At 45.8% G+C, this 20,281-nt stretch overlaps 2 protein-coding genes across 4 annotated transcripts in view; both read right to left on the bottom strand.

Annotated features, from left to right (window-relative positions):
* Nucleotides 1–20,281, bottom strand: part of LOC129711937 (tubulin beta chain) — a 248,856-nt gene that overhangs the window by 147,747 nt on the left and 80,828 nt on the right. The window lies entirely within an intron of this gene.
* Nucleotides 1–20,281, bottom strand: part of LOC129711936 (discoidin domain-containing receptor 2-like) — a 51,354-nt gene that overhangs the window by 13,029 nt on the left and 18,044 nt on the right. For all 3 annotated transcript variants that reach the window (XM_055659975.1, XM_055659977.1, XM_055659974.1), the window contains exons 3-11: nucleotides 15,739–15,841; nucleotides 12,639–12,867; nucleotides 11,603–11,750; nucleotides 10,914–11,019; nucleotides 8,464–8,650; nucleotides 4,944–5,199; nucleotides 2,725–2,931; nucleotides 1,746–1,900; nucleotides 171–369 (exon numbers count right to left, since the gene is read on the bottom strand). In XM_055659975.1, coding sequence (XP_055515950.1) covers nucleotides 171–369; nucleotides 1,746–1,900; nucleotides 2,725–2,931; nucleotides 4,944–5,199; nucleotides 8,464–8,650; nucleotides 10,914–11,019; nucleotides 11,603–11,750; nucleotides 12,639–12,867; nucleotides 15,739–15,841 — 1,590 coding nt within the window. The remainder of the gene's footprint in view (nucleotides 1–170; nucleotides 370–1,745; nucleotides 1,901–2,724; nucleotides 2,932–4,943; nucleotides 5,200–8,463; nucleotides 8,651–10,913; nucleotides 11,020–11,602; nucleotides 11,751–12,638; nucleotides 12,868–15,738; nucleotides 15,842–20,281) is intronic.

Here is a 20,281-nt window from a genome sequence, read left to right as displayed (position 1 = left end):
CACAACCGTCTGTGTGCAGCAGGAACGGGAGGGAGAGGAATCCGATGTCCAGCTGGTGTACATGAATCAGGAATGGGGGCCGGATGTGGAGCTGGAGTGGAGGAGGGGGAGGGGAACAGGGGCCAGGAGAGCAGCCGGTGCTGGCAGATGTTTGGGAACATGGTACTAACCCGAGTCCTCCGCACTCTGAGGAAGCTCTGGAAGCTTGTGCAGCAGCTTGGCAGGTTCCTGGTACTCCAGATCCAATGGAAACACACTCTCGTAAGTGGGATTGGTCTGGAATATCTGAGTCTGGTTGTTAATGACAATGGCATCGTCACAATGGGACAGGCGCACACTGACGTCCTCCTCCAGGATTTTCCGTGGTGCCTTGTGAAATGAGCAGAGTATCAGACATGGACCGTAATAAGCCACCATGGCAATTGGCAGAGTGCAGCCCACAATAGATAACACAGGACTGACTATAACAACCCACCCAGATTATAAAGGCTGGATCATGAAAAGTCGTTCAAGAAACAAATGGAATTAAAGGCTGATAAATCCCAAGGACTAATGATTATTAATGGTTTGGAAGAGGTAGCTTTGAGATGGTGATGAATTACTCATCTTCTTCCCTTGATTCTAACAGCCCCGTTGTAGATTGAAGGGTGGAAAATATGATCGCATACTCTAAGGCAGGAGGGGGAAAAAACAGCAACTCCCTGACTTAACCAGCTTAACACCTATGGTTGAGAAAATGTTGCAAACTATATTGGAGAAAGCAGTTTGGGAAAAATAACGATTAAGCAAAAGCAGCACGAATTTATGAAAGGAAAATCTTGTTTGACATCTGTTGGAATTCTTTGAGTAATTGACATAAGTAGATAAAGGGAATCAGTGGATGTGATTCAGTGGATTTAACACTCAAGAAAGTGGGGAGAGCAGTTAATGTGTCAGGTCCAAAAACTCTTTTGTCAGAACTGGGAAAGGGAGAAAAACACATATTCAGTAGGAGAGTAGATGGAGGATGGATGGGTGCAGGCACAGTGGCACAACTATCAAAGCTGCTGCCTCACAGTGTCAGAAACCCTGGTTCAGTCATGACCTCTGGTACTGTGTGGAGTTTACACAGTCTTCCTGTAACATTGTGGGTTTCCTCCCACAACCCAAATATGTGCAGATCGGGTAGATAAACTGGCCACTGTAAGATACCCTTAGTGCATGACTGTGAGAAGTTGGTGAAAACAAAATAGATTGGTGTAAATGGTGTTTAACTGTTGGCACGGACTCGACTGTCTGAAATGCCTGTTTCTGTGTTAAATTATTCCAACAAAGAATATTTATCATGGGGCGAAATCGAATGTGTTAATGTAGCAGTTGGAAGCTGATTATGCTTCTTTGTCAGTTGTTAATAGTGGGGGAAAGGGAGGGCAGTGGTGGGAGTGGGCGAACAGGGAACATAGAGATCATAGTCCAGGGAAGGGTCCCGATCCAAAACATCATCTATCCTCCAGAGATGCTGCCTGACCCGCAGAGTTATTCCTGCACTTTGTGTCCTTATGTGGAGTGGGCGGGCAGAAGAGGGGATGGGGGATGGAAGGCAGGCAGGGAGGGTGGGCCTGGCTGTGGTGAAGTAGTGGGGAAAGAGGAGGAGTGAAGAGGAACGGACTTTCTCCAGTGGTGATGGGAGATAAAAGGGAGGTAGGGAGAGTGGGCCCGGCTGTGGTGAGATAGTGGGAGAAGAGGAGGAGTGAAAGGGAACGCACTTTCTCCAGGATCCTCTTCCAGTGCTGTTTCCACAGGATGATAATGATGATGATGAGGAGGAGGAGGATGATAGTCACCAAACAACCGATCAAGGTGGACGTCTTGCTGTCCTCGGACTTGTTCATCCTGATGATAGTGGGGGAGGGCGAACTGTCTGCAGTGGGAAGCAAACAATGAACAGTGCAGGGCAACGTACAACATAACCAGTGACCACTCCCACCACATCAACACACACAGACGTTACAGCAGACAGTATGCAGAAGGCGGCATGATGGTGCAGCGGTTGGTTGCTGCCTTACAGCGCCAGAGACCCGGGTTCGATCCTGACTACTGGTGCTTGTCTGTTCGGAGTTTGTACGTTCTCCCCGTGACCTGCATGGGTTTCCTCCAGAATATCCGATTTCCTCCCACATTCCAAAGACGTATAGGTTTGTAGGTTAATTGGCTTGTTATAATTGTGAACTGTCCTTTGTGTAGGATAGTGTTAGTGTACGGGGATAGCTGCTCGACATGGACTCGGTGGGTTGAAGGGTCTGTTTCTGTGCTCTATCTCTAAACTAAACTAAAGGAGAGATGAGAAACATAGAAACATAGAAATTAGATGCAGGAGTAGGCCATTCGGCCCTTCGAGCCTGCACCGCCATTCAATATGATCATGGCTGATCATCCAATTCAGTATCCCGTACCTGCCTTCTCTCCATACCCCCTGATCCCCTTAGCCACAAGGGCCACATCTAACTCCCTCTTAAATATAGCCAATGAACTGGCCTCAACTACCCTCTGTGGCAGAGAGTTCCAGAGATTCACCACCAGAAGGATGAGAAGCGGGGAGACTGGAGATAGCAAGTGAAGGAGCAAGTATGGAAAGGGCAGACTTTATACAAGGAGGGTGCAGAGTGAACCAGGATATGTCAGTGAGTCTGGTGTGTGGAGACAGTGACAAGTGAATGAGTGCTGCAAACATCAAGAAATATTTACCAAGGCCCAGCGTCATCAAACCACTAGGAGTGCTTGTGACAGCAGGACTTAGAGATCCCTTCGCCGTCTGTGTGGGGAGAGAGTTGGTTCTCAGCTCAACCCCCAACCCTTGGGCTATGTCCAACTTGGGACTTGTTGGCACTTGCGAGCAGTCTTCCCTCCGGTGAGGCTGAGAGTGTTCCACCAAAGGATTGGTATCTCCAATGTCTGTCAAACAGAGATCAAAATAAATTACAACTCCATCAACGCTTTCCAACAATTAAAAAAAACACTTGTGTCAGGAGATGGAGGGAAGTGGAAACTTCAATGGTGCAGGGGTCAGCACCCACAGGAATAGGGTAAGGGAACCAGCAAATTAACACAACATTTATAGGACATTGGGACAGGTACATGGATAGGAAATGTTTAGACGGATATGGGCCAAACAAACACACACAGGTAGGACAAGCAAAGAGCATGTTGGCCAGCATGGGCAAATTGGGCCAACAGGCCTGTTTCCATGCTATATGACGCCATGAAAGGAGAGATGAACAGGTTCACCATCCGTTATGTCTCAATGAGATCACTTCCTGATCTCTTGAATTTCATAGAAACATAGAAATTAGATGCAGGAGTAGGCCATTCGGTCCTTCGAGCCTGCACCGCCATTCAATATGATCATGGCTGATCATCCAACTCAGTATCCCGTACCTGCCTTCTCTCCATACCCCCTGATCCCCTTAGCCACAAGGGCTCTCAGTGAGACACTGTCTCCTACCTGGTAACCCCTCACTTAAAGAACAAATCTGATGAAAAACCATTGTATGCTCTGAGGCATAGATTTGTACAGCACAGCAACGAGCCCTTCAACCCCACTTGTCCATGCTGACCTTCATGCATATCACATTAATCCCATTTACCTGCATTAGGCCCATATTCCTCTTGGTCTTTCCTATCCATGCCTTTTAAACGTTGCAGTTCTATCTGCCTCTACCACTTCCTCTTGCAGCTTGATCCATATAATAACCACTCTATTGTGTGAAAATCTCACCCCTCAGATCTCCTTCAAATTTCCCCGCTCTCATTTTAAATCTGTGCCCTCTAGTTTTAGACTCCATCATCCTTGGAAAAAGTCTATTTATCCCATTTATGCCTGCTATAAGTTTACAATCTTCTAAAGTCATCCCATAACATCTTATATTACAGTGAAAATAAACTCAGCCGATCCAAATCTCTCTTCATAACTGTAGCCCTCCATTCCAGGCAACATCCCAGTGAATCCCTTCAGCACCCTCTCTATTGCTAATACATCCTTCTGTGAAGTGGGGACCAGAACTATAGACAATACTCCCAGTGCTGCCCCAATAACGTTTTGAACAGCAGCAAAGTACGATCCCGAATCTTACGCTCATTGCCTCAGCTAATGAAGGCAACATGCCGAATGCCTTCTTCACTTCCCCATCCAACTGTGTTGCCATTTTCAGGGAGCTATGAACTTGCACCAAGGTCCCTTTGTACATCACCACTCCTGAACTCCCTGCCATTATGAGCAGCATAGAAAGGGTAGATATTCAGAATCTTTTTTCCAGCATTGAAAAGTCAAGACTATAAGGTGAGTGGGGCAAAGTTTGGGGCAAGTATTTTACACAGAGAGTGGTTTGTGCCTGGAACACACTGCCAGGGGTGATGGTGGAAGCAGATACCATAGCGGCCTTTAAGAGATTTTTAGATATCCAGGGAATGGAGGGATGTCACATCCAAGCAGAGATGAGTTTAACTTGGCATAAAGGCTGGCATGGATGGACATTGTGAGCCAACGGGCCTGTCGCTGTGCATACTGTTCTATGATACAGATGAAGAATCTTACATTCTTAACTGCTACATTATCTCACCGCTCAGAGAATTCTCTTTGTACCTCTCTCCCTCTTCCCCCCCCCCCACTTTCTCTGCTACCTTTTTCTCAGTGGAAGGTCCTCGACGTAAAACATTAACAGCTTCTCTTCCCAATGATGCTGCCTGACCTGCTGAGTTTTCTGTTTAAGTGGCAGTGGGCAGCCAACGTCAGTCACCCGGAAACAATTTGCTAGACATCCCTCTCCAGCCATGGGGAGACGAGAGAATGGGGAGAAGAGAGAATGGGGAGAAGAGAGAATGGGGAGAAGAGAGAATGGTCTGGCGAGCATCAGCTGCATCCCTCACATCACCTGTGAGATCCCGATGGGATGCTGCCATCTTCCTACCTGCAATCGATGACTGGAAGGAAATCTCACTGAACAGCATCCAACGATCAGCAAAGTGGAAGCGACAAAGGATTGCCTTGGCCAGGCGTTGCCCCAGGGGCACAATGACAAAGCGAACACTCGGGTTCTTGTCGTCCATCACTGTGGTCACCCCCACAGTGTCACGCTCCCAGTTTGCCACCAGCTGCTGTTTGAAGAAACACTCAACACGGTGGAAGATCTTCACTGACTTGGTGTACAGGTTGTTGCAGTGAACCTGGAGAGGAGGAAGGAGCTCGTGTGAGGGGTAGACACAAAATGCTGGAGGAACTCAGCGGGACAGGCAGCATCTCTGGAGAGAAGTAATGGGTGACGTTTCGGGTTGAGACCCTTCTTCAGAGGGGCAAGGACAGAAGGCCGAGCGAAGGAGAAAGAGAATGTGATCGGGATTGGCAAGACAGGGAAGGAGGCAGCGAGGTTTAAGGGGACTGCTGGGAGGTGTTGAGGTAACTGGAAGAAAGTGAGGGCGAGGGAGGTGGGAGGGGACCCAGGGAAGTGAGAAGAAGGGCATGACCGATGGGTGGAGGACAGTCTCAGAAAAACAGACTGACCATCTATGTCTGAGGAGAAGTTCTTATTCACATAACCAATCTAAATCTCTCTGCATCCTACACATTGGCCACACTTTAGCGAGCTTTGCATCATTAGTCCATTTGATTCCCTCACCCCAGATAGTAAACAATTACGGGCCTCCAGTGCTGAACTCTGCAGCATCCCACTCATCATATCTCCCCAACCCAAAAACGGATTTGTTTATTCCTACTCTTCGTTTTCTGTCTGTTAATTCTCATTCCAAGCGTCTATTACCCCCCGATCCGGCAAATTGTAATTTAGATTAATCATCTCTCATCACGTCACTTTAGTGAAGCTCTTTTGAGAGCCCACATGCGCATCAATTGGTTCACTCTTATCTATTCTGCTACTTACTGCCAAAATACTTACTGATTTATCAAATGTAATTTCCCTTTCATAAATCCATGTTGACCTCATCCAACCTTTTTATGATGTTCCATTTCCTTAATTAAACCTTCCTACTACTGATATCAGGCTAGTTGGCTAAAGTTGCCAGATTTCTCTCAACATCTTTTCCCAAATAGTGGGGCTTCATTTGTCACTTACAACGCGTGGGAATTGTATAAGAATCTGTGCAATGCTGTGAAGCAACAACTTTTACATCAAGCCGCCACCTTTAAAACCTCGGATGCAGGCCATCAGGTCCACAGGATTTATTGCCTTTTAATCCCATTCATTTCGTCAATTCTTCTTTTTTTCTTAATGCTAATTCTTTTGTTCCTCATTCACTTCAGATCTGTAGTTCTTTGTGATTCCAAGAGGATCTTTCCACAAAGCCAGGCAAGATATTTGTTTAACTTCCCTGCCATTTCCACATCTCCCCAATTTCATCAGTTCTCTCAGAATGTTAGCAACCCAAATTAGCTGCTATGTTCCTTTTTACATTTCTGTAGAACCTTTATCAATATGGTTTTATGTTTTTCACTGCATTACCCTGATATCTGACTTTCCTTTTTCTTTATCAATGTGCTTGTGCTTCCTTTGCTAATTTCTGAAATTTTCCTAATCCATACTCATACTGCTTTTTGTGGCAGCACTATATGTTTTGTCCTTTCATCTAATGCTATCTTTATTTTATTATCAGCTGAAAGACCACTATTCCAGCTCCCAGCTGATGTCATTGCAGTTTACTTTATTCAGATTTACGACTCCCATTTCAGATTGAACCATATCTCTCTAAATCCTTATATCAGGCACTATCATGTCATGATCACAATTCCCTAAAGGCCTGTTAAATTTACATATCAATAACTAACCTTTACTTATTACAAAACACCAGCTCAGTTTTCTCATTGATTGTGAAAAATATTGACCGAGCAAACCACGTCTTGTACCCTCCATGAATACAGCGGCCAACAGATCAATTTGATTTGCCCAGTCTATCCATGGAATGAAGTACCTGCGATTATTGCATCACCCCTCGTACATGTACTTCCAAATTCCAGATATATACTGCACTCTGCAGTTGTCCCCACTGCCTATATTTCTTAATTTTCTATATTTGCTGATGTTTTCTAAATATCCTAGAATATTTGACCCTGGTTTACATTATAACTATGTTTGCATAATGGCTCAGATTCCACTCATTTATTTCTATGTGTACCACTAGTCCAGGTGCCCTGCTAATGCTATGTGACAGTGATGTCTCTGAACCAGAGTTGCCAGCAGATGCACAGGGAAGGGCGTTTAGACCTGTTAAGAATGTTACACCCATTCCATTTTGTGTGCTTTTTTTCATGGAATCAAGTGTCCAGGTAGGATTCCTCTTCCCTGATGCATTGCAGTGCCCCAATCTCGAGCTTCAGCTCATCAACTCTGAGCTGAAGCTCGGTGGGCTGAAGAGACTGACTGCAGATATGGTCACCATGCATCTCAACACCCAGGTACTAAAGCTACAATCATCACTGGCCCTGCCAGGCCTTTCTTTTAACATATATTTATTTTAAGCAATTGACTTAATTCTGTCACCATTGCCCAAACCTCGATGAGCTCACCTACTCACCAAAATCTACATCCTGTGGGCATTGCAGTCAGAGGACATGATATGGTGCTCAGCTCACTTCAAGATGGGACCACTGATGTACATTCACAGATACTGGGCTTCTGATACCTAACTTTAATTAATCAGCTTTAGTGGTTACCCAGTCACCTGTGAGGCTAAATGCTTCTTGCTTATTATTGTATGTAACTGCAGTTTCAGAAGACAAGGAGACTTGAATGTACGTACTGCTCATGCATCAGTGACAGTGAGTTACAGGGCCACAGGTAACATTGACGGGCTAGGGGGCAGTGCTTGGAGTTCTTGAGGTGATTGAATACAGAGCGTCTTTGAGACACCAATGAAGTGCAGAATGATAAGCAGATGGTTAGTCTGAGCAGTGGTTGTGAGAAGGAGACAGCACAAGGGAGGCACGGTGGCGTAGCAGTAGAGCTACTGCCTTACAGCGCCAGAGACCGGGTCGATCCTGACTACGGGGGCTGTCAGTACGGAATTGGTATGTTCTCCCCGTGACCTGTGTGGGTTTTTTTCCGCGATCTTCGGTTTCCTTCCACACTCCGAAGACGTACGGATTTGTAGGTTAGTGTTAATGTGCGGGGATCGATGGTCGGTGCGGACTCGGTGGGCCGAAGGGCTTGTTTCCGCGCTGTATCTCTAAACAAAACGAAGAAATTAAAGAGGATGAGTGATCTTTATCTGTCGGTTCTTGGCCAAACACCGACAGATAAAGATCACTCATCCTCTTTAATTTCTTCGTTTTGTTTAGAGATACAGCGGTGGTCACTTTTGCGTGGAGACCAAGGGTACGGATGGAGGATATGCTCGGAGAGGAATGGATGACAGGTTTGGAAGGGAAGGGCAAACAATTGGTCATGTAGACTCCATGCTGGGTACCCTTTGTTAGCTGACCTTCATGGCTGAGAAGTTCCTACGCTGGTCGAACTCAAATTCCAACTCCACGTATTGGTTGTGGAAGTTGTCCTTGCACCAACCCACATAGTCGTAGCCTGGCCACACTCGATACTCGTGGCTCTGAGCGAAGTTGTCCAGCCCCAGCACCCCATCGGTCAGCTGACCCAGGCCGCCATAGATGTTCCTAAGCAAAAGACACCATCGGTAAGGCCTCTCTCTCTCAGACAACCGCAGGTGAAAGCAAAGCATCTCCGCAGCCACCCATCATCGAGACAGGCACCATGCACACATTACAGCAGGTACGTTTTCTGACCTTTTGCTTCAGTTCCTTCAACATCAGAATCTGCAATGGGATAGGTCTATGGAAACCTGGGTAACGGAGGGGGGGGGGACGACTCAGACCACTCTCATCCACCTACTGATCATCGTTCCATCAATGGAAGGTGAGGTCATGGGACGGGATGAGCATGGCCAAAGATGACGGCCATTATGCAATTAGCTAGGGATCAGGAATAGAGCCAGGATACAGACTGACAACATCCTCAATGAGGTCAACGGCCAATTCTGGAGGGGTCATCAGTGGGATTAATGTGAAAGATTCCCCATTTCCCACTCCCCAAACGTATCCCAACATCAAAATGGAAACAACTCTGGCTTATCTTGCTGAACCGCACTCTGGTCTAGATCTCATTCCCTGGACGTTCCCATAACCCAACCACTGCAAACGCTACAGCGCACCCTGGCCCAATCATTCTCCTCTGCTTATCCTTCCTCTTTGTCTCCTCAACTCCACTCTCTGCTTCTGCCACTGACCAAGACTTGCTCCCCACTATCTTCTTCGCTCTACCATAAACATGTCTCCACCCCTATCTATATCCCACCCTCCTGAATGAATCATCCTCTTGTGAACCATGCCATATTGTTCTCCCATCACCTCAGTCACACTAGGCAGAAACAGGCCCCTCAGCCACTCTGTCCATGTCAACTATCAAGTACCCATCTATATTAATCTCACGTACTCACATGTGGTCCATTGCCTCTTTGCCTTGTTGATTCAAATAGTTATCCTAACACTCTTTAAATGGTGTGGGAGCATTAGCCTCCACAACGAACTCAAGCAGCGCGTTCCAGATTCCAATCATCCGTTGGGTTAAAAAAATGTTTTCTTAGATCCTCTCTAAACCTCCTACTCCTGACGTTACACCTATGCCCTCTAATTTTAGAAATCTCTGCAATGGGGAAAGCCACATCTGCTGCAGGGAGGAATATTTCATTGTAGCATTGTTACCACCTTCATCCACATTGACCTATACCATCATCCATCCCCTACTCCCAACTATCTGCCCTACGGGCTTCATTTCTATTCCTGTTTTTCTTCTCCCGAACAATTCATCTCATCTTCCACACTACAGGATGGACGCACTTAAATGCTTCAGAGTTCAGGACAGAATCCTGTCTGTTCTCCAACCAGTGGCTTTAGGACCGCATGATTCCGCAGCAGAAAGGTTGAGGGAGGCCGTCGAGTTTCTGTTAGTTCTAATCCCTGTGTCAATCACCCTGCAGTTACTTTGTCGGCCCTGCTCAGTGCTCAATCACTGGGAATCCCCTACCTCTGCCGGAGAAAGCAGAGGGTCCCTATCAGCTCAGCCTGGGCCAGAGACACCTGGCACATCTGCACCAGAGGTGCAGGCAGCACAGGTGATGGAACGCTTTTCCAGATCCTCTTCCTGATGTAAGAAGCGTGTTAAACAAAATCTAAGATAGACACAAATGCCTGGAGTAACTAAGCGGGACAGGTAGCTTCTCTGGAGAGAAGAAATGGGTGATGTTTTGGGTTGAGGCCCTTCTTATCTTCGATTTAAACCAGCATCTGCAGTTCCTTCCTACACATCTGACTGCATCTGTCAGACGTGCAGAAATGGATATCTTGTTCTGCCCAGACATTTAGGCCAGTACGTGTATAATAATGGTTTAAAGGGATATGGGCCAAATATAGGCAGATGGGACTAGCTAAGATGGGACATCTTAGTCGCCATGGATGAGTTGGATCCTTTGGGCCTATCCCCATGCTGTATGATTCTTGGATCTGCTGTATAGGAGGGATAACAATGCTCTGATCACAGATCGGTTTAGTTTGTTGTCACGTGAACTGAAGTACAGAGAAAAGCTTTTGTTGTGTGCGAACCAGTCAGCGGAAAGGCAATGCGTGATTACAATCGAGCCATTTACCGTGTATAGATACTTGATAAGGGAATCATGTCTGGGCAAGCATGGGTATGGCCGCACCAAATCCTCTTGTGTTCTACAAGAAATAATCCAGGGCATGATGGCCTCTGATAATCTCTGCAGTGTGCAGAAACACTGGCAACAGCACTAATCCTGTCTACAGGAAAGTCAACCAGAAACAACAGGTAAATTAATAGCTTCTTTGACCTCGTAACGCTCACCTGGATTCCTGGAAACCATCATACGTGGAATCGTTGAGGTAGACGATGGCTGACCCTGGTTTCCAAATAGTTTGTCCCACGGGCCCACGATACGAAGAGAGACCATCTAGGCATAGGTATGAATGATCATTAGGTCCACGATCCTGCCTCAGTTTTAAGCCTGAGCTACCATATCTCGAGTACATTGCTCCTTGAGAATGTACTGATGAAAAAACTACTCTGAAGACAGTGGACAGGAGCAAAGATTGCTTGCTGTCCGCCCACATTTTTTCACTCATTCATGTGTTGTAGGCAATGGCAACATTTATTGCCCATCCTTAATTATCCTGGGGAAGTTGGTGTGTGAGCTATTTTCATGAACTGCTGCAGCCGTGCTGGTGAAAGTGCTCCAACGGTGTTATTGGTGAGAGTTCCAGGATTTGGATCCAGGGATTTCAAAATGAGGGTGGTGGACAACTCTGAGGAGAATCTGCATCCATCAGATGCCCTGTCAGATTAGAGGCTACAGGTTTGGGTGGAATATGAGGAAGTGTAAATTCTGATAAACGGCAGTGATCAGGACCCCATGTGGGAATCTCACAGCCCAGGTAACATGTGGAGAACTGGTTCAGGTAAAAAGCTCCTATCCATTCCCCACACTTACCAAAACTAAGCAGGTCATGGGAATATCGGGGGAAACTCGGACTTACCAGTCCAGGCACAGCCATAGAGCTCGACCCTCATACACACGCTGGCAGGCTGCTCCGTCACCGGGATCACTCGCACGTAGCGAGCAATGATAGGAGGCCGCAGGTCCTTGAGAACAATGTCGTAGGTATTGACATTTCCGGGGATAACCTGCGGGTGGAAAGAACATCCACAGATTATGCTGACAGTTGATCAAGGACAAGTCCAGTGTCCACAATGAAAAGGGGCTTTTATCTGAGCCTTTCATCGAACACTGAAAGACACGATTGTGTCTAATCTACACTGCAAACTACCACCCACTGTTCATCTCAGTTGCTTTGCAGGGGTAGGGGAGGATACAGAAGCACCAGTGGATTGGTGGAGAACACAAATAAGTTATTAGCACGACAACTTACTGCAATTCCCACAAACACCCAGCCAGGGTTACAGCAACTAGGTGCAAATGGAGGGGGGGGTGGCAGGTCCAGTCAGAGGAGGAGATGCAGAGCACAGAGCTCTTTCTAAGGAAATTGCTTTGGGCCGGAGCAAACTAAGACGATCAAATGATATAATATGGAAGATCAGCCTTGATATTCAAGAATGGGAGAACAGGCTCAAATGGTGGGTAGCTAAACTCTACTCCTGTGTTCTGGGGAAACTCTCACGTTTAAATAATATGAAATAATTCAATAATATTAAAATAATTTAATAATATTATGATAATAATATAATAATCGTCAGCCACGATGGGCAAACGATAATCTGGAGTGCAGAATCCAAAACCAGGTTTAAAAATAACGAATGAAGGTAAAGTGAATAAATATTTGAAAGGGAAGAAATGGGCAAGTTTATAAAGAGGCTAAAAAGACAACAAAAAAACCCCCTTAGAAGCACACTGTTAAAAGTTAGCATAGTTGCAAGGAATAATCCAAGGAGCCTTTAGCTTTAGTGACTGCATTTCAAAAGTACTTCATTGCTTTCCAGGCATCTTGAGCATCTCCACAGAAATACAACGTGATAAGAACGCAGCAAGAGGTCTACAGGAGGCTGGTTCCTCACCCGCTGCCCCCAACGATCCTTCCAGGAGATCCAGCGAATTCCATCCCGGCTGTATGTCAGTTCGTAAGCACGAGCAAATTCGTTGCCATTGCCAAAGGCGTGCCGCCCCTGTGTGCCAAACAGGGTGATAAAAGTGAGGGAGTGGAGGTCAATCTGCAGGTACTCAGTGCTGTCTGGGTACAGCATAACGACTGGACACCAGGCTCCGTCCCCTCGCTCCTCTTCCAGTCTGAAAACCAATGAAAGACACTCTTGTCAATGCTGTACACTAGCCATCTGCTGGAGGCGGCTGGGACTGTAGTAACTGATCACGGGAGGCTGCAAGATTCCACATGAACCCAGCAGGAAGTGGTGCTGTGTAACGTTAAACCATCCCAGAAGATCGCTAGACACTATATGTCTATCTCTGCCTTAAAAACAGACACTGAACATGCATGCCATTGCCACTCTTGAGCAGGCAGACGGTTCTGTGTAAAACCACCCACAGTAAAAAAACAAGGCTCAGCCTTCATCCAGCAGTGAGATGGAAGGCACTGCAATAACCCATGGTGACAAAGTACTGCATTAACCAAACTACAACAGAGAGCAAGGCACAGTTTGAATCTACCTCATGGTCATAGAGCCGTGCAGCATAGTTACAGGCCTTTTGGCCCAACTTGTCCATGCCTAACCAAGCTAGTCGCACTTGCGTGCAACTGGCCCGTATCCCCCCAAACCTCTCCCGTCCATGTACTGTCCAAGTGTCTTTTAAATGTCACAAATGTACCTGCCTCTCCCACTTCCTCTGGCAGCTTGCCCGATACAATCACCACCTTCTGTGTGAAAGTGTTGTCCCTCTGATCCCTTTTAGATCTTTCCCCTCTCATCAGTTCTAGACTACCCTGCCCAAGGGGAAAACCCATGGCCACTTGCCTTATCTATGCCTCCTGATGTTATAAACCTACAAAAGATCTTCCCTCTGCCTCCTACACTCTAGGCACAAAAGACCCAGCCTATCCAGCCCCATCTTATAACTCAAACATTCCAGAACCGGTGATGTTTCTGCACCCTTTCTAGTTTAATGATATCCTTCCTAAAGAAGGGCAAACAGAACTGTGCGCAATACTCCAACAGTGGCCGTACCAACATCTCATACAGCTGGAACAGGCCAACTCCAATACTCAATACGCTGACCAAGCATGCCAAAAATCTTCTTCACCACAAAGCCTATCTGTATCACCAATTTAATGGAACTATGTTCTTGCACCCCTTGGTCTCACTGTTCCTCAACATTCCCCAGGGTCCTATCATTTACAGTACAGGTCCTGACCTGATCTGTTCTCCCCAGATGCAACATCTCGTATTTATCAAATTTAAATTCCATCTGCCAATCCTTGGCCAATGGGTCCAGTAAATCAAGATCCTGATGTAATCATAGATAACCTCTTCACTGTCCACTGTACCACCAATTTTAGTGTCATCTGCAAACTTACCAAACATGCCACCTACATTTACATCCAAACCGTGAATATTAATAATGAACAACAGAAAAAAGCAAAGCATCGCACAAGAAGAAAATAGGATTGGGATGGGCTATTTGACCGTTCAACCTTATCTCATCCTTCGTCAAGGTCAAGACTGATGTCTGTCACAGCTCCATTTTCCATTCTATCTCCCTGGATTCCCCGAATGTAGTAATCTCTGTTTTGAACTCAAAGACTGAACCTCCATAGCCATCCAAGATACTTAAAAATTCATTTTTGAGTGAAATAAACATCCCTTTGCTGCCAGGGATGATCGATCTTCTACAGGTGCACAGTAGAGAGCATGTTGACCGGTTGCATTGTGGCTTGGTTCGGCAATTTGAGCGCCCTGGAGAGGAAACGACTACAAAAAGTAGTAATCACTGCCCAGTCCATCATCGGCTCTGGCCTTCCTTCCATCGAGGGGATTTATCGCAGTCGCTGTCTCAAAAAGGCTGGCAGTATCATCAAAGGCCCACACCATCCTGGCCACACACTCATCTCCCTGCTACCATCAGGTAAAAGGTACAGGAGCCTGAAGACTGCAACAACCAGGTTCAGGAATAGCTACTTCCCCACTGCCATCAGGCTATTAAACCTGGCTCGGACAAAACTCTGATTATTAATAACCCATTTTCTGTTATTTGCACTTTATCAGTTTATTTATTCATGTGTGTATATATTTATATTATGGTATATGGACACACTTATCTGTTTTGTAGTAAATGCCTACTATGTTCTGTGTGCTGAAGCAAAGCAAGAATTTCATTGTCCTATACAGGGACACATGACAATAAACTCACTTGAACTTGAACTTGATCCTTTATATTTTATTCTACAACGGTGACTCCCACAGCCTAATAATCTAAGAATTTGAGTTCTGCTAAAGAATGCATCCTCATCTGCTCAATCTCTCCTCATGGCACATCTGCAAGCCTTGAAATCAGGCTAGTGCATTTTTGCCCAGAGGAGGGCAGAAAGGAAATGAATTGCCCCTCTCTCAGGGATGGTGAAAATCGGTTTTACTCCTGCACATCAAACCATCCAGTCAAATCATACTATACACGAGTATAATCACGCAAGTATAACAGGTAGTGCAAAGAGAAATATATCAGAGTGCAGAATATAGTGTTATAACATATCTGTGTTACTTGAAGAATGAGGGAGAGGCAGACTGATTTATGATAAGAAACTGAGTAAAAAATTACCACGGCCGTTTGTGAATGAAGAACTGGGATTACCAACAGATCAGCCATTATTTGTGTAGATTGGAGGAGCAGGCTCAACGGGCCGGCATCTCTTGCTCTTTGAACTATTCTTGCTCCAAACCTATATGTCTGCATGTACCGACAGTGAATCTGAAGTAGGTGTCTACAGATGTGGCTGGACATATAACAAATATTGGTTGAATTAAATTGCTGAAGTGAGGAATGCTTGGCGAGATTAGATCCCACAGCAGGAATGATTGCAGCCAAAAGACAGCAGCTGCGAAAGGGAGGCTATGTGTGGGGTTGGACCAAGGAATAGGACAGGTGAGGGGAGGTCGCTCTCATGATTTGCGTGCAGCCACTGGTCGGTAACGAACAGTGGAACGGTACCTGGCAAAATGGGCCGCAGTTGACCCGTGACATTCGCTGGAGGCGGTGATGTCTTCATCTCGGATCTTGCCATCCTGCATTCCCAATGCATAGCGGCACAGACCTGCAGGTTGTCGGAATAAAGAGTAAAAGGCTATCAGAGGACTGAATAATTACATTTTAAATTCCACACAGAATAAATTGCAATGTATCAATAATGCACAATATGCCACTCAATCTGGGTTACAAAACGGTGTTAAGGGACTGTCCCACTGTACGAGCTAATTCAAGAGCTCTCCCGAGTTTAAAAAAAAAAAAACTAGTGGTAAGCACGTAGAATATACGGGTGGGTACGTCGGAGCTCGGGGCGTCTCTTAGGGCTCGTAACGCTAACAGCAGGTACTCGGGAAACGCGGTAAGCTCGGGAAGACTCGTGACGATTTTTCAACATGTTGAAAAATGTCCACGAGAGCCCAGAGTACCTACGAGTGGCTATTACCGTAATTCTCCGAGTTCGAATCAGGGGAAACTCGGGAGAACTCTTGAGTAGCTCGTACAGTGGGACAGCCCCATTACATGGATCTGAGAGCACAGTCGATGATCATTTGGGATACAAATGCTGATATTTCAAGTGTGGCACAGCTGCTGCCTCACAGCGCCAGAGACCCCGATTCTATCCTGACCTTGGGTGCTGTCTTGTGTGGAGTTTATGCATTCTACCTGTGACCCCGTGGGTTTCCTCCGGGTGCTCCGGTTTCCTCCCACAACCTAAAGACCTGCAGGTTTGTAGGTTAATTGGCCTCTGTGAATTGCCCCTAGTGTGTAGGGAGTGGATGAGAAATAGACGTATTGTGACTGTATAGAATTATATAGAAGTGGTGTGAATGGGTGATCGATGGCCAGTGTGGACTCGGTGGGCTTGTTTCCATGCTGTACCTCTCAACTCTTGGTAAACCCCATCCATCTAGACCATTTCAGTCTTACAATCCATATCATTTCAACAGTTTCCACCATTTTGATGTGTTAAATTTAATGTTATTCTAAGCTCTTTGATATGGACGAGAGAGGGAACTAATTAGCCACACATCTACGGTCAGGAATCCCATGAAGCGACCATTTCCTTCATTTCATCAGTGGATGTCAATAACAAGACCAGCATTTAACATCCAGTCCTATTTCCCCGAGGAGATCCTGGCAGCTCTCCTGCTCGGACAGCTGCAGCCCAAGGATGAAGCTACTTCCACAGTCTTGGCAGGCAGCACGATTTTGACAAGGCCGTGAAGGAACAGCAACAGATTTCTGTGCCAAGATGGGAGGGGAACCTGAATCCCTCTGAAATATTTTCCAGACGGAAAGAGCTTTGGAATGGAAGCTCCAACGGGCACTTTCCCGTGAGGTAAACGTGGCCACTGCAGTTGCAGCCAGAAAGGATCGGGATGAGATGCAGATGTCTGACATGTGTTGATCGTGATACTGGGTGGCTGCCAAAGGTGTTTGCTGTCAGCAAGGTGGTGGGTGGAGGTGTGATGCCGATGGGGGTGATGGAATGATTGGTAGCGGGACTTACCTTGGGAGTTCTCCCACAACCTATATGAAGTGCCTTAGAATCATAGTCATAGAGTTATACAACATGGAAGCAGGCCCTTCAGCCCAACTTGTCCATGCTGACGAAGATGCCCCTTATGTAAGCTAGTCCCATTTGCCTGCGTTTAGCCCACATTCCTCTAAACCTTTCTATCCATGTACTTTAAATGCTGTGTATTTTAAATGTTGTTATAGCACCTGCCTTAACTACCTCCTCTGACAGCTCATTTGATATACCCACCACCCTCTGAGTGTGAGGTTGCCCCTCAAGTTTGTATTAAATCTTGCACCTCTCACCTTAAACATGTGTCCTCTTGTTTATGATTCCTCTACCCTGGGTAAGACTGTCAACTGTCCATTTCCCTTCACAGATGCCGCCCAACGAGATGCTCCAGCAGTTCGTTTTTTTGGTTCCAGATTTCAGTATCTGAAGTCCCTTGTGTCTACAAGGTGGTGGGCCACAGAGATCAGTGCTGGAGCATCAACGTTTTACACTGCTTGTCTCACTGTAGGTACGATTGCTAAATATGCTGAAATGCATAGATGGGTGGGGATGTATGTTGTGAAGAGGACAGGCTACCAAGGAATATAGGTAAGTTGAGTAAAGTCTGGGTAAAGATCTGGTAAATGGAGTACAACATGGAAAATATGAAGTTGTGCGTATCAGCAGGGAAAATATAAAGTATATTATCTAGATGGTAAGAGAATGCAGAGCTCCGAGATGCGGAGGGGGGGGGGGGGGGGGGGGGGGGTAGTGTCCTAGTTCATGATTTGCAAAAGGCAGGTACTGAGGTGTTACAAATTATTCAGAAAACTTTCATTTATTGCAAGGGTAACTGAACACAAAATTATGCTTCAGATATTTCGGCTGCTGGAGTTTAGAAGAGGGTTAGGGGATTTTTAGAAGTCTTGATGCGGGGGGGGTGTTTCTCTTGTGTAGTATTTAGAAGCCAGGGTCACAGTTTACTAACAAGGCAGAGATAAAGCAAATGTTTTCTGTCAGAGATTTGAGAGTCTTTGGAATGTTCTTCCTTAAAGGGCAATGGGAATATTCATCCTTAAAGGGCAGTGCAAGCACTGTATGGAATATCTTTAAAGCAGAGGTAGATAGATATTTGCTAAGCAATTGGGGTTGGGGAGAGGCTAATCATTACTGCAAATAGACAGTCACATGGAGTTGAGATTGGAATCAGATTAACCATAATCTTACTGAATGACAGAGCAGATTCCAGGATTCAAGCAGCACTCACCTATTCCTAATTTATATGTGCTTACGTTCATGTGTAAAAGTCGTTATAGAATACAGTCCAGGGCTGGTGGGTGGAGGGCAAGTATTAAATACCCAGCATTGGTAGTGCCATGGCTGGCCAATACTTGAAAGACACATCTGCCAGACTGGGCCTACCCGAGGTGAGTCACCTCAGTCAAGGGCCTGTCCCACTGTACGAGGTAATTCAAGAGTTCTCCCAAGTTTCCCCTGATTCGAACTCGGAGAATTATGGTAATAGCCGCTCGTAGGTACTCGGGGCTCTCGTGGACATTTTTCAACATGTTGAAAAAACTTCACGAGCTTACCGTGTTTTCCGAGTACCTGCCGTTAGCGTTACGAGCCGCTAAGAGACGTCCCGAGCTACGACGTACCCGCTATGTACATTCTATGTACTTACCACAAGTTTGATTTTTTTTTTAAACTCGGGAGAGTTCTTGGGTAAAGTCGTATAGTGGGACAGGCCCTTCAGAGTATTGAGAACAGGAGCTGGGGCTTTAGGTCATTATTGTACAGATGCTGGTGCACTTCTGTGTTCAGTTTACCTCACTCTGTGAGAAGCAAGGCACCATTAAACTGAAAAGTGTGTGAACAAGATTTACCAGAACGTTGCCTGGACTCGAAGGCCAGAGCTATTGGGATAGTTTGGACTTTATTCCTTGGAGCGCAAGAGACTGAGGGATGAGCTTATAGAGGTGTATAAAATCATGAGGAGAATAGATAGGGTGAATGTATAGTATTTTTCCAGGCTAAGGGAATCCAGAACTAGAGGGTACAGATTTGAAGTGAGTGGGGACAAACCTGAGGGGGAACATTTTCATAGAGGGTGGTGGGGATATGGAAGGAGCTGCCAGAGAAAGTAGTTGAAGTACAATAACACCATTTTAAATACATTTGGACAGGTACATGGATAGGAACTGTTTAGAGAGTATGGGCCGAATGCATGCAAATGTGACCAGCCTATATGGGGCAACTTCAGATGCCAGCAAAAGCACTTGGAGGCAAAGGGTAAAATTGAAGATTGGAGACAATATAGAATTCTGCATTGATTGAGGCTGTGCCTAACAATAACTACAATGCTCATGTTAACTGAGTGCTGTGGTTATAGGAGGACAATCACTCCAGCTTCAGGACATCACTTCAGAGGTTCCACTGGGCAGTGTTTAACACCCCACAATACTGATCCTTGAAGTGTCAATTTCCTTATATCATTCTTCATGTCAAGAAGCACAAATAAGACTGGATAACAGGGGTCTGAGGAAGGGACTCGACCCGAAACATCACTGATTCTTTTTCTCTAGAGATGCTGCCTAATTTGTGGAGTTACTCCAGCTTTTTGTGTCTATCTAAGATTGGATAACAGTCTCCCAAGGCCTCATGAATAAGTTTAAGGTCCCAACCCCAAAAAAATCAGGACTGTAAACTCTGATCTCACCGGGGCGTAATTACTGTTGTGTCTTTTAAAAAAAAAAGTAAATACTGGTTCTGTTCTGTTGTTCTGTACAATCCCACAGGCATTGCCACTTTCATTTCACTGTACATCTTGTATGTGTATGTGACAAATAAAGTTGACTTGACTGACACATCAAGTTCCCCCAACAGTTTGTCTGTTGTTCCTAATAAGTAAAGTTCACAACACGCAAGTGCCATGCAATGAAGTTTCGAGCAAAGATTCTAACCACTGCCTTATAACATTCAACAGCAGTACCTACA

Source organism: Leucoraja erinacea, chromosome 31 (genome assembly GCF_028641065.1).
Source record: "Leucoraja erinacea ecotype New England chromosome 31, Leri_hhj_1, whole genome shotgun sequence".
In the NCBI taxonomy this organism is placed as follows: Eukaryota; Metazoa; Chordata; class Chondrichthyes; order Rajiformes; family Rajidae; genus Leucoraja; species Leucoraja erinaceus.
This window is presented reverse-complemented; position numbering and strand designations above follow the sequence as displayed.